This window comes from Cibotium barometz, chromosome 11 (assembly GCF_041138505.1).
Source record: "Cibotium barometz isolate CiBa-2024 chromosome 11, ASM4113850v1, whole genome shotgun sequence".
In the NCBI taxonomy this organism is placed as follows: Eukaryota; Viridiplantae; Streptophyta; class Polypodiopsida; order Cyatheales; family Cibotiaceae; genus Cibotium; species Cibotium barometz.
In genome coordinates this window covers 57,837,597-57,861,907 of record NC_141056.1, presented here as the reverse complement: position 1 = coordinate 57,861,907, position 24,311 = coordinate 57,837,597, and the positions used below count along the sequence as shown (strand labels likewise).

General features: G+C 41.9%; 1 protein-coding gene across 1 annotated transcript in view; it reads right to left on the bottom strand.

Moving 5' to 3' along the window:
• Nucleotides 1-23,935, bottom strand: part of LOC147634381 (putative serine/threonine-protein kinase At1g54610) — a 60,902-nt gene extending 36,967 nt beyond the window's left edge. Inside the window, exons 1-4 of the mRNA XM_086805522.1 lie at nucleotides 23,520-23,935; nucleotides 23,007-23,396; nucleotides 22,421-22,705; nucleotides 172-489 (exon numbers count right to left, since the gene is read on the bottom strand). Coding sequence (XP_086661648.1) covers nucleotides 172-489; nucleotides 22,421-22,705; nucleotides 23,007-23,396; nucleotides 23,520-23,558 — 1,032 coding nt within the window. The 5' untranslated portion in view covers nucleotides 23,559-23,935. The remainder of the gene's footprint in view (nucleotides 1-171; nucleotides 490-22,420; nucleotides 22,706-23,006; nucleotides 23,397-23,519) is intronic.
• Nucleotides 23,936-24,311: the final 376 nt, after the last annotated feature.

The window sequence follows — 24,311 nt, the reverse complement described above, 5'->3', positions numbered from 1 at the left end:
CATGAGCATTCATGCAAAACCTCTCATTGTTTGCTGTCTTTTTTCATGACATTGTTTACTGTCTTTTCTCATGTAGATGGTAATTATGAAGCAACAAATTTATCTAAAAACCTTGAAAAGAAGGGGTTTCTGTGGAGTAGCAAATTGGAATGGAGGCGCTCTAAAAGTTACCTCTGTTCGACCAGGCATGATCGGCCTGCCAGTAAACAGCTCGCCCAAAATGCATCCTGTGCTCCAGAGGTCTACTGCCACCCCGTACTCTGTGGCTCCAAGAAGAAGCTCTGGAGGGCGATACCATAAGGTAACTACCTGAGCGGTCAGTTGTTGCTTTCTCCCCGATTGAAAGAACGTGGCCAGACCAAAATCAGCAATCTTCAGGTTCCCCTCACCATCCAAAAGAAGGTTGGATCCTTTCAGGTCACGATGGAGCACACCTCGGCTATGGCAGTGATCCAGACCCCTTAAAATCTGTGATAAGCAGCACTTCACCTGTAGCATACAAGCGATTAAACCTGAAATTTTTGAAACAGGAAGAAGCATTTGAATATTGCAGGGCTAATCCAAAATTGCCCTGGCTAGGCAGGACTATGTCAAATCTGTTGTTTTTGGTCCTGCTAGGAAGGATCATGACGTTTACTTTGTTCAATAACCATTGAAGCTTTACATTCACAAATTTCATGGCCAGGAAACCGCCTTATGGACGATGTCAACCTGTCAAGCCCACTGGACGACTCTACCTACCTCCATTGCAAGCCCGACCACCTACCTCCTTGTTTGAAAGAAGTAGAAACCTCATGGTTACGCACAATAGGTTTAATTCAAGAGTCAGGGTTTGAACCTCGCGTGAAGCTTCGCTGCTGTTTCATCGAGCCGTTGTTTTGTAAGTTCGCTGCTATTTCTACGAGTCGACAACCTGTTGTCGACCAAATAGGCCCAGCTGGTTTTTTGTCCGTTCTTTTCCATGCAATTCTTTTTTTTTAAAATTGGCTAGAATTAGAAAGTACAACACAACACATACCACCCTTGGAGAGGGAGGGTTTGAACACATGACCTTGGGACTCTGAAACAACACCACTTCACTAACTTGTGGCGGTCAGTTTCCAATGCAATTCTGTTGTTCTTCACTTCCAGAGCATGTAGGATAGGGCTCTCTTTGGGTCACCCAACCCACTTGTTTTTTTTTCACATTCTACCTTATTTTTGATGACCGCTCTAAATTATTTTACGACAAAAATACATAAAAACAATAACTGACTATATTTTACGACCAAAATACCCAAAAACGGGTTTGACGTCAGTCACAAAAAGCAACCTTGCTCTTGACCATGTCTATCTAGTCACCCATTCCTATCCAGAAACCATGTGACATGTATGTGTGTGTGCATGTGCATGCGTCCTAATAGAGAGAAAGACCCGAGAGAGAACCTTGCTCCGCAGATCCTGGAACGAACAAGGGGGTGCTAATGAGGATTTCTTTAAAGATATAACCTTTCATTAAATATCAACGTGTAAGCACAAACATTTAATGAAAGGTATAAAGAGAACAACAATTTTAGTGAATAGTTTAACATAACAATTGAGAGCAGGTGTGGGCCAACCAATTTTGAGTGCCCGATATGGGGGTAGGCAACCTTCATGATAAGGTTATAAATTATAATGGGTTGGAACGATTTAATCAACCAACCACAATCTAGTGAAAAACACTCTTGATGAACCCTTCATGATAAGGTTGTAGATTATAATGGTTGGAACAATTTAATCAACCAACCACAATCGTGGGCTAGAACACTTTAATTAACCAACCATAATCAAGTGAAAAACAATATATATATATATATATACCTTCATAAGGTCAGAAAAATCTGAACTTGCGAATTGAGAGATTTGAGAAAGAAATAATGGTGAAGAAAGACAAAGACTTTTACAAAGCATTTGAAAGATAAAAAATAAATAAACTAACAAACCTAGCTACTAAGGAGAGGAAATCAAAAGATAATATCAAACGAAGACTTTTAATTAAGACATTAACCCAAAAAAACAAAACAAAACAAAATAAAACAAATAACAAATAACAAAAAACAAAAACAAAACAAAACAAAACAAAAAACAAAAAACAAAATAGCAAAACAGAGAACTGTAAACTCTAGACCTAAAGCACTAAGAGCTAGAACCAAACATTAAGCTAAACTTTAAAAAAGACTTCGACTCAAAAGTGTAACCATTAACTCCAATGTCTGTCCAAACAATCTTGATGAACCCTATAAAGAGACCTCTAACTCTCCACAATTGACCATCAATATTTTTTAGTTCAAGGCTTCTCAATGCACTTGGAGAACACATGTTTGAAAAGCAAGGACAGATCTAAAGCTGTCATTTGCTATGAGTGTTTGCTTTAGCATATGGGATTAACAGCAACCTGGGCTAAGAGACCAACAAGTAGTTGATCATCTTCGTACTTTGAATAATTTGGTTATAGTTTATTCATTGTACATAATACAGATTAGTGTTAGGATTATTAGCATGTGTATTGTGTTTACTTGTCTCCATTGCACATCTACCTCTGTTAGGATTATTAGCATGTGTATTGTGTTTGCTTGTCTCCACTGTACATCTACCTCTTTTAATGCAATCACACCTTTGCCTAAAATAGTATTTTCCATCATCTCATCTCGTGTGTGTAGTTATGATTAGATAACGGAACATTAGGTTTAGAAATAGTTTGTTTTGGTATCTTTATTAATACTTAGGTTTCAATTTCATTATCGTGTCTTATACCCTACCACTATCAGATTTGTATAGATAAAGGAGACATTTTCAAGACTGTCTCTAGAACCTAAACTAGCCACTATGAGTTTTTACTTATATAATTTTGTTTAATGCTCCAACTACTTTCAGTAGGATGATGAATAGAATATTCTTGAAGCATCAAAATTTTATTGTTGTGTTTTTCAATGATATCTTAGTGTTGCATTGCCCATAGGATGCCACCAAGATGAGGAAGGAGAGGAGGGCTTTTGTTCACCACCCAGCCGCCGTAAAGGAATGTGGATAAGAATCCACACTATCGGGCTTATGTAGTGGTCTGCCTACCCACACCTTTTCGGTTGCCTGTGATCCTCTAACTTGAGGGCCTCACCCTTGAACCCTGGACACTCCCGTCGATCGCTCTCCAGAAATCAGGCTCCATGTCTGGTCGAGCCCTACATAGCCAATTACAAGCTACGTGACATTACCTCCTCCTTAAGGAGAGTTTTCGTCCGCGAGCGAAAACAAACTAAGTATACTTAAGCGTTCCTAAGTGGATGCTTCCTCTTCTTTGTTCTTCCACTTGACAAGTGCCTCTCGGTACACAGTATGTTCCGATCCCTAAATCTAAGAATCCTCTCAAGTTCATATGGAAGAGACGATGGTTCAATAAGTTCCACCAAAATGTGTGAGGAGTAACAGTGTTCTGATGATCCACTATTTTTCGTATTCTATTGACATGAAAAATAGAATGTACTCGAGAGCTCTCTGGTAACTCAAGTTTGTATGCTAAACTACCAGACTTCTTAAGGATTTTAAACATCTAGGAGAAAGCTTTTGACACTTTCCCATCTTGAGAGTCTCCGACTTCATAAAGTCACCCTCTTCAAAGGTCACTTCTCTACAGATCTTGTCAACGTATGTTTTTACATGATCTTATACACTACAAATGTTATCTCTTGTTGCTTTTATCATATCTCACATGTTCTCAAGAAAATCCTTTGACAGACTGAATTTTATCCTTCTCTACCCTTATGGCTATAGGAGATCTCATCTGAAAACCATACATAAACATGAACAGGCTAAATCTAGTCTCATCGCTGAATGGTTTGAACCATTATAAGTAAATTCCAAAAGTGGTAGGTATTCTTCCCAATTCGATTGCTTTTTACTGACATACGCTGAAAGCATGTCTTCTAGCACTTGGTTGACTCTTTTTGTTTGACCATCAAATTGCGGATGGTCACAACCGTACTAATATTGAGAGTAATATTCAACTTTTTGAAAACTTCTCTCTAAAAGTGGCTATAGAACTCCATATCTCGATCAGAAACTATATTTGCGGATAAGCCTTATAGCTTCTAGAGATGTTCGATAAAAAAATTAGTTTTTACCTCCTTTTTAGTAGGAATAGACTTGGCCATTTTAGTCAACCTATCTACCACCACCTAAACCGAATCATATCCTTGACTCGTTTTAGGTAACCCATTGATAAAATCCATGGAAATATTCTCCCATTTTCCTTTGGGAATATCCAATGGATGGAGAAAGTCTCCTTTGAGATGCTCATGCTTATTGACCTAGCACTTCTTGCATTTTAGCACAAAGTCTTGGACGTCCTTGAACAAACTAGGCCAATATTGTCTTGTAACTAGTGCATAGGTCTTTTATACCCCAAGGTGACCAACACTTGGACTATCGTGACTTTCAATAAGAATTTAGTGCCGAAAGCCACCAATAGAAGGTACACAAACTCTACCTTTGTAAAGCATACCCATCATATAGAGAAGTTCCTAAACCTTTCCTCGTAATGAACTTTATCACCCCCATTTGAAACAATGTCAAATGGCACCCCCAAGCTCTTTGTCTTAGCACATAACCCAAGAGACTCGTCTAGTCTCTTCGGACTAGAACTCCCTCTACTTCTTGCTAAAACCTCAGCTAATCTCTCCAAATTAGCACTCCTTTCTAACAAGGAAGGCAATGGCTACTACTGGCAAATGTGCATGTGTGTACAACAAGCCAACCCTCTGAATAAGATTAATCATGCTCACACAAACCACGTAGTAGTGAATCCAAGAACTTGTTCTTGAATGTGGTGAAGCTCACCTTGTTCACCAATGGCATGTGGCTCACCGCATCCGCTACTACGTTAAATTTACCTCTTTGGTAAGGAAGTTGAAGGTTAAACTCCTATAGGATCTTTGCCCACCTTGCTTTTCTACCTTTCAACTCATTTTGACTTGAAATTTCAAGCTTTCATGGTCCATATGGACCTCAAAAGTAGTGCCATATAAGTAATGTCACCACTTTTTAAGAGCATGAACTACTACAAGTAACTCTCGTTCATAAGCCGAGAAGTTACTCTGGGCACGGTCAAGCTTTTTGCTTTCAAATGCAACTGGGCATCCCCCTTACATTAAAATGACCCCAATGGCTTTCCCACTAGAGTTTGTTTCTATGATAAATGATTCATTAGGGTCCATTATGTGCATTTGTGAGGATTACAACCCTAAGTTTCTCAAGGTAGGTGCATCTGCGATTACAACCCTAAGTTTCTCAAAACTTCTTGATTTGCAGATCCTCTCGGCAATGGATAGTTTTGTCTTTGGTTCTCAAAACTACTTCATTTGCAGATCCTCCCAATAACGGACAGTTTTTCCTTTATAGTTCTCAACTGATCTGTCAACACACAGGACTGCGATCTTCGCATGATCATTTATATATTGTTGGTAAAACCTTGATAAACCTAGAAAAGTTTGTAGTGCTCCTATGTTTTTTGGCTCAATGTAGCATGTAGAAGCTTGGTAGATAGAATCGGTAACTGCAATGTTCAAAATTTAGTAATCTTTCACATGACAAAGATAATGCACAACATGGAGAGAGATGTGCAAAAATAGAGAGAGAGAGAGAGAGAGAGAGAGAGAGAGAGAGAGAGAGAGAGAGAGAGAGAGAGAGAGAGAGAGAGAGAGAGAGGGGAGTCGGACGACATAGTATTGGGTGCTGAATTCCCTCTGTAAGGCCCCCACCACAAATGGTGTATTTGCTTTATTATAATCATGTACAAATAACACAAATCAAATCTGGTTCTTAATCTGCACTCTTCACCTTGGTTGAGAGCTTCCCTTGGTTTTCCTCGCCCTTGGAACACACAACCCCTTGTGAATAATGAGATGCCTGACTGAATTCTTACCTAAGCTTCTTATAGCTCCTAAAGGTGAGATGGTCGGCTGGCCCAAACAGGGGTCGGCCTGCACGACTTGCTGAAGTCCTTTTTAATAGGCGATTTCACACCATGCTTTGCTGGCCACCCTGTGCACTGTCTTGGTGGCTGGCCTACAGGCAACCACTATGGCCTATGTATGGCTATTGGGTAGCCCATAAGCCTTAGCCACTTGGCTAGGTTAGCCTACAAGCAGCCACTATGGCCTATGTATGGCTATTGGGTAGCCCATAAGCCTTAGCCGCTTGGCTAGGTTAGCCTCGGCTAGCTGGCCAAGCCCTAATGGGCTAGCTGATAGCCTACCAAACCCATCCTTGGGCTGGCCGCAAAACTGAGCCACAACCTCCTTGGCTGGTGTGCAAAAGCCATGGGCCTCTTGGGACCCTTGGGGTGGCCTAAGGCCTACCTCTTCCCCATTTACGAGATACAATACCTATTTCTAGGGTAGCCCTAAGGGCTACCCCACTTCTACAACACCTGAAATCATTCCCCAGAGGGAGACTTACAGTATGGACTGGCACTACTTCATGTTGTGTAGGATAATGCACACCTGACGAAGACCATGTATAGGACTTGTACACCTAACCTTGGATGCTTAGAGTGGAACCCTGGCTGAATCATCCTGGACTGGGGCTCACATGGGACCGGTTTCCACTCCAGGTCCTACACCTGCTATTCAAATATGTCCACGTAGCATCCAAGTGCGGGATGCACGTGACACTCACACCATTTGAGAAACACATCCCTTTTCTTAGGATCCATCCATGTTCCCCCAATGGATATAATATGGCCTAGATAATGAATTTTCTTATCTAGGCTTGGTGAAATATTCTTTATTGTGGAGCTTCATACCACATTAACTAATGTGAGCCGAGCAGATGTCATCTGAGTGGTGAATCTTATCGTCGAGGAAGATAGTCAACCCATATCAGTGGACGTGGGTGTTCTCCTGACATGCCTAGTGTGAGGATAGAGGCGCCTCCTCAGTGTCATTAGGCTAGGCATGGTCTAGGCTAGATGTATGTGCCAATCTTTAGATACTTGTGTGATCATGACTTGGAGTGTTCGTGTCTTAGGAATGGTATGGCCACTAGAAGCGACTCTTGCTAATTTGGGATACGATTTGGGATGTGAGACTTTAGGACTTCTCACCAGACAATAGCACAAGTTGGAGTGCTCAGGCTCAGTGGTTCATATCTTCTTGGGTTGGAGGAGAAGAGGTGTGGCACGGGGAGATATTTTAGATATATGTGACATTGTTTTAGTAGTAGTAGTTGGATGGTATTCCAAAGTTTCAGTATGAGTTTTAGTACATTTTGATGTATAAAAGCTTTAGGTTTAAATGTCAATTTTCAAAAGACTTGTATGTCATGGAGTGTGCATAAACTCGATGACTCCATAGGCCCAGTGGTAATGGGGCAGCATGCTAGATCCTCAGGGGGTTCACCTAAAAATATGTAAGTATACCACATAATTTATAGAAACACATTTACAGAAGGGGTTTTTAAAATCGATTTTGGAAAAAATATGTTATTGCATAAAGAAAATGGGGTCATTTAATTTATGAAAAATTAACAGGTTAGGGGTTTTTTAAATACCCCTAGAATGCATGTGATACATAGGGTTTCTTAGTAGTGCATTCCCCAAGGCTGCATCCAGGGGACTGGATGGGGTTTTGGTTGTGCCTATGGATTTGGTTGAAGTAGAAAACGGATACACCACTAGAAAGTGGGTGGGGTGGACCCAAATAAGGGGGTTTGTTTGAAAAACTTAGAAAAATGGGTAAATATAAAATTAAACGCTAAGAAATGACCATGATAGCACATTTTGGTTGCAACAATGTGTGACCCATTTGCCTGGTTTTCAATGTGTGACCCATTTGCCTGGTTTTCAATGTGTCATGGCCTTAAAGAGCCCCCTGAAAATTGGGACTTTGGCCTACACATTGGAATCAAATATGCTTCTATGGTGACCAAACTTTGCAAGAGCGATGATGGTGTCCACATATACACACTTGTAAAGTTTGGTCACCCATCGAAGTACATTTAGTTGTAACGTACACGCTAGATGCTTAGTTTTTAATGGTGTCCACATATACATACTTGTAAAGTTTGGTCACCATTGGAGTACATTTAGTTGTAATGTATGTGCCAGATGCTTAGTTTTTAATGTGTTATGGCCTTAGAGACTTCCCTCAAAATTGGGCCTTTGGTTCACACATTGTAACCAGATTTCCTCCAATGGTGACCAAACTTTGCAAGAGTGAGGGTCCCCACATATACACACTTGCAAAGTTTGGTCACCACATGGAGCACATTTTGTTCATATTTTGCAACTAAATGTGCTTTGATGGTGACCAAACTTTAGTAGAGAGGGTGGGGTCCACGTCCATGTATAAACACTTGCAAAGTTTGGTTATCATAATTGGAGCACATTTGGTTGTGATTTGTGGATAAAAGGCCTAATTTTGAGGGGGCTTTCTAAGGTCATGACACATTGAAAACTAGGTAAATAGGTCACACATTACAACCAAATGTGCTTTAATGGTGACGAAACTTTGCAAGTGTGTATATGTGGACCCCATATACACACTTGAAAATTTTGGTTACCATCAAAGCACATTTGGTTGCAATGTGCAGACCAAAGGCCCAATTTCGAGTGGGCTCTCTAAGGCCACAACACATTGAAAACCAGACAAATGGGTTGCACATTATAACCAAATATACTCTGATGGTGACCAAACTTTGCAAGTGTGTATATGTAGATCCCACCCTCACTCTTGCAAAGTTTGGTCACCATCGGAGCATATTTGGTTGCAATTTTTTAGCCAAAGGCCCAATTTCATGAGGGGCCTCTTTAAGGCCATGATACATTAAAAACCATGCAAATGGGTCGCACATTGCAACCAAATATGCTCCGATGTTGACGAAACTTTGTAAGTGTGTGTATGTGGACGTCATATACACACTTGCAAATGCTGATCAACATTGAAGCACATTTTATTATAAAAATGTATGGACCAAAGGTCCAATTTCGAGTTGGCTTTCTAAGGCCACGACACATTGAAAACCAGAAAAATGGGTCACACATTACAACCAAACATGCTATGATGTGGTGACCAAACTTTTCAAGTGTATATATGCATGCCCCACCCTTACTCTTCCAAAGTATGGTAACCATCAGAGCACTTTTAGTTGCAAAGTGCAGGCTAAAGGCCCAATTTCGAGGGGGCTCCAAAAGTGCACAACACATTGAAAACAAGGCAAATGGAATGCACATTGCAACCAAATGGAACACAGATTGTAGGCGTGTATATTTGTATCCACCCTAACTCTTACAAAGTTTAGTCACCTTAGAGTACAATTGATTGCAATGTGTGGGCCAAAGGCCCAATTTTGAGGGGGCTCTCTAATGCCCACATGACACATTAAAAACTAAGCATCCGGCACACACATTACAAGAAAATGTACTCCGATGGTGAACAAACTTTACAAGTGTATAATGTGGCCCCCACCCTCACTCTTGTAAATTTTGGTCACCACCATCGGAGCACATTTGATTACAATGTGTGGGCCAAAGGCCCAATGTCGAGGGGGCTCTCTAAGGCCATGAAACATTGAAAACCAAGCAAATGTGGTCTGATGGTGACCAAACTTTGTAAGTATGTATATGTGGATCCCATACACACTTAAAAAATTTTGGTCACCATCAATGCATTTGTAGTTCCAATGTCCAGTACAAAGGCCCAATTTCAAGTAGATTCTCTAAGGCCACGACACATTGAAAACTAAGCATCTCGCATGCACATCATAAGATGATGATGCAATCAAACTTTATGTGTGTGTGTGTGAACCCCACACTCACTTTTGTAAAGTTTTTTCACCATCAAAGAACATTTGGTTACAATGTGCGAGTCAAGTGCCCAATTTCCACGAGGCTCTCTAAGACTGTGGCACATTGAAACTGAGGTGTCTGGCATGAATATTGCAACCAATGTGCTCCGATGTTGACCAAACTTTGCATATGTGTATATGTGGATACCACCCTCACTCTTGCAAAGTCTGGTCTCATCGAAAGACATTTGGTTGCAATGTGTAGGTCGAAGGAACAATTTCGAAGGGACTCTCTAAGGCCACAACACATTGAAAACTAACGACTAACCCATTGAAAACTAAGCATTTGGCATACACATTACAACTAAGCATTCGGCATACACAACTAAATGTGCTCCGATAGTTGACTAAACTTTGCAAGTATGTAAATATGGACTCCACCCTCACTATTGCAAAGTTTGGTCACCACATGAGAGCACATTTGGTAGCAATGTGTGGGCATTTTGAGGGGGTTGTCTAAGGCCACTATACATTAAAAATTGGAAAAATGATTGCACATTACACAAACAAATGTGCTCCGATGGTGACCAAACTTTGCAAGTGTGTATATGTAAACCCCATCCTCACTCTTGTAAGTTTTGGTAATCATCGGAGCACAACTAGTTTCAAAATGCAAGCCAAAGGCCTAATTTTGAGGGGCTCTATAAGGTCATGATACATTGGAAACTAGATAAATAGAATGCACATTACAACCAAATGTGCTCTGATGTGGTGACCAAACTTTGCAAGTGTGTATATGTGGACCCTACTCTCACTCTTGGAAAGTTTGGTCACACTTAAGCTCATTGCCCCATTAGGCAAGAATTCTCAGAGACAATCTCTGTGTAACTATGATTTGCTATAAATTTGGAATAATAAAGAGGCTCCAGCTATGTGCATCTATGGCTCGGGGGGTTCGCCTAAAAATATGTGAGTATAGCATGTGAGTTCAAATGAAAGGATTTTTTAATTCAAAATTTTAAGGTAAATTTATAGAAATACATTTACAGAAGGATTTTTTAATTCAAAATTTTAAGGTAAATTTATAGAAATACATTTACAGAAGGGTTTTTAAAAATTGATTTAAAAAAAACCCATAAGTCTATAAAGAAAAAGGGGTTCAATTTATTCACGAGAAATTCACAGGTAAGGGGTTTTTTAAATACCCCATTGAATGCATGTGATACATAAGGTTTCTTAGTATTGCATCCCTCGAGATCTGTGTCTACATACCTTATAGCTCATAGATGAATTTTTGAAGCTATTAGCTTCTTTATCCCTAGAAGCCAGATCCTTACTTCCCCTAATTTTAATAACCACAGACGGTATCATAGGACCTGTCATGTGAGAAATGAAGTACTAAACCTAAGATATATGTGACGACGCAAAAGACGATGTTGTGCATAAATAAGATTGATATATAAATAAAGATTTTTCTTTTGTTGAGCAATGTGTTTAAATTCAAAATATTAAACGTATAGTTGTGCGACATAGTAATAGCCCCTAACATCAAATTGAACATTGATAATAGCCTAATGAGTATTAGGCTATTAGCATCTCTTTCTAGTATATGACAAATGATGATAAAGAAAGGATAGCTACATATTGTCTCAAATTTAGGGATTATTAATTTGGATAACCTTACGAAGAACTCCTTATGTGGCCTCATCAAACTCCTTATGTGGCCTCATCACTCGATTGACATTGAAGAAAAATTCATCATCAAGGTTAGCTTAGATTTTCTCCCATTTTATACTTTCAAATTGAGTTTAGTTATGATCATACCGAAAAACTCAGTTTAGTTAAAAAATATAGGATTAAGGGATGAAATCATTACCCCTAGATGGATATTTATCTAGATTAAATCATTTAGGTTCATATCTTTGCTATCAAAACTTTGTAATTATGGGACAATATATAAATTTTTGCTTGTTTAGAATCAAGGATTAGATAAATTCCCTTTTGACATGTAATAAGAGATTTTGAGTAAATAAAAAAATCTTTTCTTTTGCCTTTACTCTGCAAATCACCTCTCTCAAAGCTTTAAATGCATGATTATCGTTTTTTAGAATAGTCACCATAAGCCGTATAGATAAATCTTTCCACTTGGTAGAAGAGCTTGATAGTGACATTCATGAAGCTTTGCACAAATCTCAACTAGCACCTTTTCGTGGTGAAGGGAATAATTTGGCCAAAGTTATTCGTAATTGGATTGTCTAGCTCGTTCAAGTTGGAAGAACCATGTTGAAGCCAACCACCTTAATCAAAACCAACTAAAGTGGGACGATTTGAAGATGTATTTGCTCCAAAGATATTCTCCACCAGGGTACAAAGAAGATAAGATAAACGAGTTCTTAGAACTATCCCAGAATGGTAAATCTATCGATGCATATTTTCAGGTCACAAGCAAGAATTAAGCAAGCTTACCTTAAGCGCACACACACTCATGCACTCACACATGTAAGTAAGCAACTCAACAAGACTCGATAGCATTTGATTAACCTAAACATGAAAGCGTGCAAGAATGAAAGCATGCAAGAATTAATAAAAGATTAAGACAGGCAAGAATGAAGGATGAGCTCAAATGTAGATTGTATTATAAAAAAAGTCTACACACACTCCCATAAGTCTCTTATATACAAGTGGGCTTTGCCTAGCTGCCCACACTTATGGGGTGGCCAAAACATGTTCCTCATACAACTCGAGCCTTACATGAGCTGGCTTTTATTACAGTGGTAGGCCTTTGGCTTTGTATAATGTGAAACACCTAAGATAGGGTGGGGATTATGAAGAGGTACATACAAGGAGCTTCCTTCGTCGGAGGTGGTTTATCAAAAGACCATCTTGTTGGTAGAAAAATTGTGGAGAGATTCAAATTAGAGGAGTGGGTTGATAGAAAATGGTTGGAAAATTCTCGACATTCCTGCTTGCAAAAAATTTGTCAAGAAGCACTCCTCGAAGGTCTGTAGATGATGGCTTGGAAGGTATCGGACTTGCTTCGTAGTACCTGTTGTAGATCTGTTGGTGGGTTGGGCCGATGGCAAAGTCAAATGCCAGTTGTTGGTGAGAGGATGCTCATAATAAATATTCCATCCCTTGTTTATCTTTACATTCTCATAATTTTCCAAGAAAATTAGAAGATCTGCAAAGATTTTGTAGGTCATTTGCACATGGAAATCCTCTGAATTGTAATGTTCTTCCAAAAGGAATCTCATCACTTGTTGCATCTAATACTTATCCATTTGTTCTCCATGTGCAATGATGGCAGCTTCAGAAAGCTTCAGAAAGTTGACTAGATATTCATTGTATTGGAGCTTATTTGAATACTCACTCTAGTTGTAGATCGTGGGTATTTCCATATATTGTGGATGAATCCTTTAGGCGGTAGGGGGCATGTCTGTAAGTGTCTTTGTAAACTTGGCCCTTGTTGTTGCGGAACCAGAGAAGTCTCCATCTTGGCTAATTTTGTATGGTACCTTGTAAGTGTCTCTTTCCTTGTAAGTGTCTCTATAAACTCAGCCCTTGTTGCGGAACCAGAGAAGTCTCCATCTTGGCTAATTTTGTATGGTACCTTGAGTATAGAAATTTGCCTTTGTGGGTTATGTGAAACGAGCCCTCAGTTGATTTAGATTATTTTCCCATAACTATTTCCATCGGGCTCCTAGATAAGCCTTTAATAGTGGCATGTCCATTCGTCATTTGTGCTGGGTGGCCTCTGATGGGGCTTATGGTATTCTGCAATTGTATAGATTAGCTTATTGTACCTTGTGATGTTGTCATGCTATAGTACCTGATGCCTTTTGGTGGCATCATAAACATCCTCCTTAGAGGTTTGCTCATCTTCAGTCTGATACCATTCAGTGGGCGGGATGTTCCAATATGTCATTACTAGCCATGGGTCTTCCTTGGGTTTGGTAGTCTGAATTTCGGGTCCCTTTCTTTGTGGGTTTGGTCTCGGAGAGTTAATTGATGGTGGCAGCTCTCAAAGAGTGTCATCTCCTTTGTCCAACCCTCTCTTTGCCTTTATCTGTGTGTGAGCCATCTATTTTGTGTTCTTCTTTGCTTTGCTGGCTAGAATTTATCGTGCTCTCAGCTTCCTTGGCTTCAATTTTGTGCTTTGGTTTTGGCCCATTGCCCTCGTCTTTCCTAGAATCGTCTAATCCTCTTTTTTGCTTGGCTTCTTCGGGTTCATCTTATCACCCCCTTATGAACCTTTGTCCTTCCTTGGTGGCCCATTTTGATCTCCATTAGCGAGTCATCAAGGTCATTATGCTCACATCTAACTCTAGATCGTCGTGGTATGCAACCTACTCTCTGTTGAAAAAGTAGGCATTGTCTTCTCTTTACTTCTCCATTTGTTGGCAAATTCTTATGTACAACACTATTAAGGAAACCCTACCCTAATGTGTCGTGGGAAGTTGCCTATCTGTCGCACACTCGAGCATGGCTTAAAAGCTCCACCGTACCGCTCATCACCGCCATTCTCCCGCACGTGTTGTCACACCGAGGCAGTTGCTCTAATCCTATGGGTGATGCAAGCTCTCTCATGAAGATTGTGTGGGATCTCCGCGGAAGAGAATCGCGTTAGCCTAATCACTCAAGAAAGAGAGGGAGAGAGGAAGCAAGAGGGAACAAGTGATCAACACTAATCACTCCCAAACCCTAACCCTAAGCACACCACACATGCTAGATTAGAGTTCCAAGAGAGAGGGAGAGAGAACACTCCACTTGTATTGCACAAATGGGAGAATGAGTTACAAACAAGAGAAATTGGCTTTTATAGTTTCCAAGCCTTTTCCCACTAGGCTTCTCGAGAGTAAGTAACCCGAGGCGCCGAGAACATAGTTACAAGGCTTTTCTCTATGGTTTGATCAGCTGACCAAGATCGAAGCTCAATACTTGGGAGAATCTTTAGGGATTTTTTCTCATCAAATGATGAGATTTACAATATATAGTGCCGGATCCCATTACATAAGTGTGCGGACATAGTCGTCGTAGGAATGTGTTAACCCAGTATGTGGTTAACATACTCCCCTTTGTAAAGTCAATCGTGTCCTTGTGATCAGTGAGGGGTTGTCGAGGCATGTAGGGAAGTGTCGCACTTGGTTGGTTCTCCTGTCTCTCCGGAAATGAGAGGGGGTGGGGGAGTTAGTATGATGGAAAGAACTTAGTGGAGTACTGGTGACGATTAAGTATCCAGCTAGTCTGATGGGCTCTTATCAGTTTGCTTTTTTGGATGTGCCCATTAGTACACTTTATTTGCACTTGCTTGGTTCTCCCGTCTCTTCGGAAATGAGAGGGGGTGGGGAAGTTAGTATGATGGAAAGAAGTTAGTGGAGTACTGGTATCTAGCTAGTCTGATGGGCTCTTATCAGTTTGCTTTTTTAGATGTCCCCATTTGTACACTTTATTTTGTTTTTTGTGTTTTTTTTGCCGCCTTTGTGACGGGACATCTCATTAGAGGAGTAAGAGTACTTAGATGAGCATGTAATACTTAAGGACCAGTATCCGAGTGGTGGTAGGTGGTATGAGTAAAGAGGAGTTAGTAAAATAACGGTGTTAGTAAGTAAGTGGCGAGGGAGGAAATCTGGAGGGACAAGGAGGCAACACGCATGGAGATTGCTTGTGCTCCGAGATGTTGTATGTCGGGAAATGTTCATGAAGCTCTAGCATCTTTGTTAAGACACCGTGATGGGTATCTTGGCTCCCATGGTGGATGTTGAGTCATCAGGTTGCGGTGTTCTCTCTTTTTCTTTTGGGGTTTTGTCTTCTTCTATCAGTGAAGCTTTGGGATCCTGTGGTGATAGGAGTGGTAGTCGATGGCTAGGATGGAGCCAAAGAAAAAGTTAAGGGTAGGATTGATTAGACATGAAACAAAGTTATTCGTGTGAAGCAGGGGTGATTAAGAAGATCCAGGTGATGGGTCATACCATTGACCAGGTTTGTGCCCACCATAGTCTCCCCATCTAGAGATGTACCTGGATGGCTATTGAGGATGAAGCTTTGTGCGGTGTGTATGCATAGGACAAAGCCCAATGAGATTTGTGGGTGTTGTGCATGGGCGGGGGAAAAAGGTATGCCCGTGGTCCTAATCACCTAGATCCTAATCACTTAGGTACTTAAAAATAAATAAATTATAATGTGCATGGGCGGGGGAAAAAGGTATGCTCGTGGTCCTAATCACCTAGATCCTAATCACTTAGGCACATTATAAATAAATTATAATGTGCCTATTGGTCGCAACCTAAAAAGGGTTTTGTACTGAGTGGCCCATGTGGTGAGAGTTGTGAGTTTACCTTTGAGTGGTTAGATAAGCTCAGCCATGTGTAGCACTGCCCCTTGGTTTGGTGATGAAGTCGACGGGGAGGGGTGGAGCTTTTTGGATGAGGCTCTGTTAGGTAAAAGGGGTGGGAAAATTGAGCTTTTGAGTGCCCATGGGTTGGGCGTGGGCAAGTCCGGAGGATTTTATCAAGGAGGAGGGGACTTGTCTGCCCGTTGGTCGACAAAGTTTGGAGGATTTTGTCGAGGAGGGGACTTGCCTGCCCGTTGGTGGCTGCCAAACCATGTTTGTCGATTGGATAGGTATTGGCATGGTGGGTGTGGTTTGGGCAAACTACTGAGGGGTATGACATGGGAGACAAATGACGGAATTGTCATCATGGAAGCCTTGGGCTTCTAAGAGACATTGGGGACCCAACGTTGCCGAGTGATGAAGGTCCGTGGTTGTCGAGGCTTCCGGCTTTTTTGTCGACAAGGCTTGGAGCTATGATTAGGTTGTCGACGTGGAGGAGAGGCTTTTGATTGTGGCTTTGGGAGCCACAAGTGTGTGTTTCCTTCATGGAAGCCTTGAGATTTAAGCACATTGGTAGGCACCCCACGTTGTTAGCTTCGTTGTGCTTGGGATTGCCAAACCGGTGGTCGTGGGGCCTTTTATCGTTGCGGCTTCTTGGGGAGTTGGTGTGTGGGATGAGCACAGCCGGCATGCTTGGGTAGCTAAAGGCGACCGAATGTTACCTTCATAGTAGCCTTGTGCTCGTAATAGAAGGTGGTCGGGGACGAGCCAACATTGAAGCTTTGGCTTTGGGTTGGTTTTTGTTGGCTTAGTTTGCTTCTTGCACTTGGGTTTTAGAAATGGACGTCTGGGAATCCATAGATTTGTGTAGCCATTGTAGAATCCTTGAGTGGCAAGAAGATTCTTGGGCACCCACCATTGAGTATCATGATAAAGATATGAGGTCGGGGTGCGTGCAGTGTGGGGGGCCGATGTAGCGTTGAGGGTTAATGTTGGCGACGAGGCTTGATGGTCATTGATGGATGGTGTCGACAGTGGTCGATTGACTAGATTTGGTGAGGCATGGGGTGTGGGTACATGGGAAAGTGCAAGTGATGAGGATGCGGCATGAGGGGGAAGGGCAATCCCTCGGGGTCGAGGGTGTGTGTATGATTTCCTCTTGTGGGGACACAAGAGGATTGTGGCCTTCTGGCCCTTGATTTCCATGGTGGCCATTTTTTCACGCCAATTCGTTTGGTAGTGAGTGGCATCAATCCATTCTTTTCTAATGATAATCCGGCCATGGAGTGCCTCCTGCATCTATAACATGAAATCTACACTCCAACTGGTTATTTCCAATAGAAATTTTAGGAATGAAATACCCCACTCATTAGACGCATTTCATGTGATATTTGAATGTAAGTGTCTTCTTTTATTAGTGTGGGTTTTCCAAGAGCTTTCCATGCCTCCAAGAATATGAGATTGGTGTGGACCATGGGATATATGTGGGCTTGCCACCATTGTAGATCATTTTCGATTGGGAGTCCAATCCATATTCTTGGTGGGTTGAGTTCTGGTGGTAGTTCAGTGGTGGCAGGGGAAGACTTACTAGGTCGTGGGGGGTGTGAAAATACTTGTTGTGGAAGAAGTTGGTAGGGCAGAGGATCAAAGTCGAGAGCACTCCCCGTCCCAACGGATCATGGTTACCTTGCCGTGTGTGAGCAGTTGGAAGCGGTAAGCACACAAGGAGAGTAGGAGAGAGAGACGACACAACCTTTTTTTTTTGTGGTAGCAAAAACTACCTTATCTTCTATTATTCCATTTATATATGATGGGCTAAGATACCCATATACAGGGACCTTTATCCCCAACAACCTCCCACTTAAAGGCCAATGTGGCTCTAAGCGAGAGTGGTACATGCGAGCATAGTGCTCACCCAATGCCCATCATCTCTCTGAGACATGCAAATCTCTCAGATGCTAGACCCTTCGTCAAAAGGTCTGCAGGATTATCATCTGTATATGCACCTTAATAAGCTTAAGCCGCTTGTCGTCAAGTACCTCTCTGATGAAATGATACTTGACCTCTATGTGCTTGGTCTTTGCATGAAAGACCGGATTTCATGCCAGCTGTATAGCACTCATACTGTCACTATGCAACACAGGAGTATCAACTATAACTCCCAAATCTCCCACTAGCCGACTAAGCCAAATGGTTTCCTTGCATGCCTCTGTGGCTGCAATATACTTAGCCTTTGTGGTAGAGAGTGAAACACACTTCTGTCCACGTGACATCCATGACACTGCACCTCCAGTAAAGGTAAACACATAGCCAAAAGTAGACCTCCTCGTGTCAGGGTGACCTGCATAATCTGCATCTGTGTAGCCCAGTACACATGCATCTCGTCTACCAAAGAATATGCACATCTCTTGCGTACCTCGCAAGTAACGCATCAAACCCTTCACTGTCTCCGAATGCTTCTTGCTTGGATTTGCCATGTACCTGCTAACAACTCCCACTGCAAATGCAATGTCGGGCCTCGTAGCTATCATAGCATACATCAAACTGCCAACTCTGCTGATGCATAAGGAACCTTAGCCATCTCTTGCTAGAAGTTTAAGAGCACACAAACTCACTAGATTAGAATGAACAAATGTGTGCCACATACAAAAGATAAGTATACACCCCAAAATGAGTAGATAAGAGGGTGTACATACGCATAGGAAAAAAAACCTCCTAGTGAGGAAAAAAGTACCCCGAAGGTCCTAAGTGTGTTCACACACATCACTACCATATAATGCTACAATATGGCCGAGTGCGTGCCTACCCAATTTGAAGTACTTCGGTGGGCGGTGGCTTTGGTACACAAGCTCTGAGAGCTTATTGGCTATTTAGTTAAGGACAGCTTCTTTGTCTTCATCTAGCTCTAAAGATGGACAAAAGAGAGTTAAGGGGCTTCCAACTTCCTTTTTCTTTAGTGCCGCCACCTCTACCTCTAATCTTCTCATTCTCTCATCCTTGGCTTCTAGATAAGCCTTCATGCTTACATTTGTGATCTTAAGAGCTTTTTGGATAGTTTCTAATTGAATTCTTAGCCCTAGATAAGACTTCATGCTTGCATTTGTGATCTCAAGAGCTTTTTGGATAGTTTTTAATTGAATTCTTAGCCCTAGCTCAGCTTCCCATAGGCCTTGTTCAGCTCTATGTTGAGCTTTCTATTAGTCTCCTCCTTTTTTTAAAGATAGGCATTGGCCTTGTCCAGGTGACTTTATAAAGTGTCAACCTTTTGTGTTTCTACAGAAACTAAAGTCTATTATTGGATATAAGAATGCATAAGTTTCTCGTACTTGGTCTCCAATAATTCTTTTAAGCCCTGAATGTGTTGATTTTCTCTTTTCTCAACCTGTGCTTCAAACTATTATGTTTTAGAGGTGTGGGCTTGCAGTAATTTAAGAGTGCTAAAGATAATTGATTCAGCATAGGCCTCTTTCACCTTTGGCTCTCAAGTGGAGGGGGTTGCCTCCTCTTTTTAGACCTGTTTTGCCTCTTTGGAAAGCATTTTGAATTGGCCAGACCATTGAGTTGGGATCCTACCTTTGTCTTCTACTTTGGTGTCCTCTTGGTTCTTCTCCTTGGTCTCTTGTATATATCTATAGGTTGCAATGGAACTTGGTTTTCTCCCTCTACTTATACTTCTTTGAGCCTAATTGTTCCATGATTTGGCCTCTTCTGTGTCAATATTTATCTTTCAGCCTCTTCATTTGGCCTTGCTTATTGATAATGACAAATAACTTTCTTCTTCTTTTGTTTGGATGTGGGATGTTAAGACACATCGTTAGGGGAGTGTTGTGTCTCAGGTAAAAGCACCAATGTGAACAGGTGCGGACAAGATGGAAGTGAGTGTCTCTTCCTCTTGGAATAGGTTGTTCAGACTATGATTATGGACATTTGGTGAAGATTTTGTGAACATTGGGTAATTGGATCAATAAACCCATGGACGTGTGCCTTCATGTTCACTTTTTTTTACTAGGCTCCTATTCACCTGTAGGGGTTTGTTGGGGCTTCAATTCCTCTATTGGAGTTGGAACTAGTTGGCCTTGGCAATGGTGGGGGCAACCTCTTTGTGCCCTGCATGCCTTGATGAATAATCCAAGTGAGTAGAGCCTTGAGATCCCAAGATACAACTCCTTGGGGTTTTTCAGCTTGCATGTCCTCACTACCTCGTAATGGATGCCCCCCACAAAGTTCTCCCTTGCTTGTTGGGGGTTCTGACACATCCTCAAGGCTTTATTGGACCTAGTCAAGATGCTCACATTTGCTTAGGTGGTCTTGTAGGATTTGTAAAATGATAGATATGTATGATAGATCTTGTAGGGCATCACCACAACTGATGGTAAGATAATTTCACTCCAGTAGGGCTTTTGCTGAGTGGTCTTGAAGAACTCACTCTTCTCAGCCAAGGTGCTAATTTTCTTGTCCCAATCTTTGGTCATTGTGGGCATATTCAACACCTGCCAGACTAGATCTAGGGTGATTTTGATAATATGTTTCGGTGCCTCTTTTTCATATGAGCTTATGGCCACACACTTTGTCTTTTAGTTGTAAGTGGCTTTGGCCTCAAAGCATCTTTCGAGGTCCACGCCCCATGGTGGCAGAGCAGCTCCAAGATAGGCAGCATCCCTATCTTGTCCAAAGCTTATCTTGCTGTTGGTTTTCAAGTGCAAGCTTCCTACACTCTGGTGTGGGCACACAGTGGGCATAGTTGAGCTAGGTGACGGGATACCAGAAGTGGAACCTAAGGATGCTACCCCCCACCGCTTGTAAGCTCTCTTTGTCTATGTAGCTATCCTTGGCTTCATTGAGGCCTATAGTAGTGTATGGTTCTGCATTGGGCTCTTGGACCTTCTTTTCTCCCTTGGGGTGTTCCAATGCAGCAACTTGTGCTTCCAAGGACTTTTGTAATCCTCGATTAATGTAATGTATCCACCTGCAATGGCCAAGGCATTCAATCTGCAATGCCTTGCTGTTCCAATGCGGTTCCACTCTTTTCAATCCTGTAAACAATCACTCCCTGGAATGACTGCCTTGATGGCCAAATCTGCAACGCCTTGATGTTCCAATGCGGTTCCACTCTTTTCAATCCTGTAAATAATCACTGCCAGGCATCCAACAGTGTATGCAATGCAACGTTGACAGAAATGTAATCACAACGGACATCCTATAATACTACTTTTGCAATGAGGGCCCTGTACGCGGCACACTAGCAGAAAATAAGCGCAACAAAAAGCTCCTCTTCTTACTGGAAATACACTGGACCACACACTACACCAGAGGGCAAGCGGCCTCTCTGTGTATCCAAGACCTATAAATGAAACTACAATACACCCTAATTCTTGTGCGCGCGTGTGATCTTGCACCACACACAAATTACAATCCAGCCACAGGTCCAAACACTACACTATTATCCAATAATACAGCATCGAAAGATCACTACCTGGTCAATCGTCTCTCGACGGAGGTGGTGGGGCAGGATGCAGCATTTTCCACTCTTCGATCGCTTGCACGTTCGTGTTTTTGTATTTGGCTTTGATGACGTGGCATAAGTGATGGAAGGCAATTGGTCGATCGATCATATCGCTTGGCTTGACTAGTGATCGCATGGTGGCATGTTGGGGCGGACGATTAGACTTAAGGTGATTGGAGACAACGATCAGCCGATTGGAGACTTGACGATTGAAGTTATGCTAATGAGTACGATCCAATTTGGCGATTGGCGATTGGAGGTGTAAAAATTGGAGATTGGAGGCGATTTAAGAGCAGGATCGGACGATTGGAGAGTCGGATCGTCCGATTGGACCTTCCCGATTGGACTTCTTTCTTTTTTCTCTTAATTAAAACTCTTAATTAAAATGAAACATCTAGTTAAAGGTTTTTAAATTTTTGTCAAGCACTAGGCAAGGAAGGATTTAAGATTTGAACTTGCATGTGATTAGAAGCAGTACAAAGAAGGGGCTTAAGGGTACTTAGAGGTTGGATCAACTCAAGCATGGGATGTGAATAGTAGGAAGAAGCCCTATGCGTAGTACGTTAATCATCTATGGTCAATAGAAGGAAGAAGCCATACGCGTGCTATGTTAGCAATCTATGGTCAATAGAAGCAACATAAAAACAATTAAACGAGGCTAAATCAAAGTTGGATGTAGGGTAAGATTTCATAATATATCAATGTGCAAATTTATTTTAATTTTCTTCAAGAAAACTTCTACCAGCTAGCTGTGCAAATTAGTAAAGGGAAATGCCACTACTAACCTGTGCTTCTGTAAGAGTGACGCCAGGAGTGCTGACGATGGCAGACAGATCATAGTCCATGTACTCAAACACTAGGTAAAGACTGCACGACATTCTGGATGTGGCAAGGCCTTGTAGCGCCACTACATTAGGATGCTCTAGTCGCCTTAGTATTTTGATCTCACGGGCCATGAATCGTACGCTTCGAGGCTCCAAAGTATTGAATCTCACTTTCTTCATGGCAACCACCTTTCCATTCTCGATATCACGAGCTTTGTATACGTTGCTGTAAGCGCCTTGCCCAATCTAGTGCAGAAACGGATCAGGATCAATATAATAATTCAGTCTTTACTTGACAAAAATCATCCGTAATTGCAATAGAAGTTAAGACCAGGATCAAAAGGCCATGACAGGCATCCAATTAATCATGGTGACAGGTAATTAGTCATGGTGACAGGTCTTGTAAAGTTACTCATTATGGTCAAAATTTGATAAGCTACGGAATCATCTGCTCGTTGAATTAAAACATTTGATCATCAGCTTAACGATTTATTTGATCAAGTAGCTCGCAGCAGTGGCAGAAGCCAGAATTAATTAGCAGGCCTACCTTATCAATCATCTGAAAAGCATCCGCTCGCCTGGGGATCCAGCCTTTGAGAGCCTCACAGGCGACGGCGGTTAGCCACGAAGGCCATCCAGCGGCAATCTGCTCCCCTTCATTCTGCTTGGGAAGATTGCGCCCCAGTCTGGGGTTCTCTTCAGCATGCAGGCTCAGCCGCCCAGCTCTGTTTGTCTTGTTGTGATGATCCTTCGTTAAAACGCCACCTGCTTTGCTCTTGGACGTGGGTTGATGATTAAATCCTCTACGATGGAGTCCCGTGTTGGCTGCTTTTACAAAATTCGCTTTGCCTGCTGATACAGTCTGATCAGGCCGCCTTGCTGATGATCCCAAATTAGAAGCCTTTTCTTTCCTCTCCTCGTTATCGGCGAAGACGTCCTGCTAACCAGAAAGAAAAGGAAAAAATTAAGCATGGAGAATCGGACATGAAGAAGATGTGCATGTATTATACAAGACGCAAAGGCAAGACTTGCTAGAAATTAACTTCCATGGCTCTCAGACCTTCATGTTAATTGATCGGAAACGGAAAATCTTCTTCATCTTCGACTAGGGTTGTCATGCTCAAGCGTACTCGCCAGTAGACTAGCTAGTGTACTACTGCAAAGCCCTAATAACGATCCTGTCTATGGGAATCATGCATAGACGCCGGCCTTATACAGATTTTGTACAATATAAAGAAGCCCTTCCCTCAAATCTGCAAATTAATGTACTGCTGCACTCTGTGAACTGCAGCAACCTTAAGCTTTATCAACGCCCACGGTTAGGGCACATGTTCTAAGGGTTAGTCATATGTGCAGCAGATCTTGCTTTCTTAATCCAATGCAGCTTCCTCAAACTCGCCGCAAAGGTAACGGCATGACCTTGCTGGGGATCTAGAATTAGTGTAGGGTTTAGTTCGTTGCATTCTTGGCTGGCACAAACAGGTTTCTTTTCGTGGGAAAAGGCGATGAAGAGAGCATATCTACCTAAAGAATCTCTGATAAAAATGGTGGAGGTTGAGCTTTTGCTGCTTTTCAGAATGTCGAGAATGATGATGATGCGACCAGCGGGGCCTGCAGACAGAAGCATCTTGTTGTTACGTTCCTAGTGAGGACGGTTTGAGTGCCTGATCTAGGTGGCGATTCCGAAGACAAGAAGCTGAGAGTCGCATTTCATGCGGTGATCTCGTCGACTAGCTGCCAACTCCATCCATGGCCGGCAGCGCCACTGGTGAGTGACCTTCCTTAATCCTTTCTAAATTAGAACTTCTGCATCATGATAATCCTCCCTTGATCTTTTCTCGGCCGGCATCAA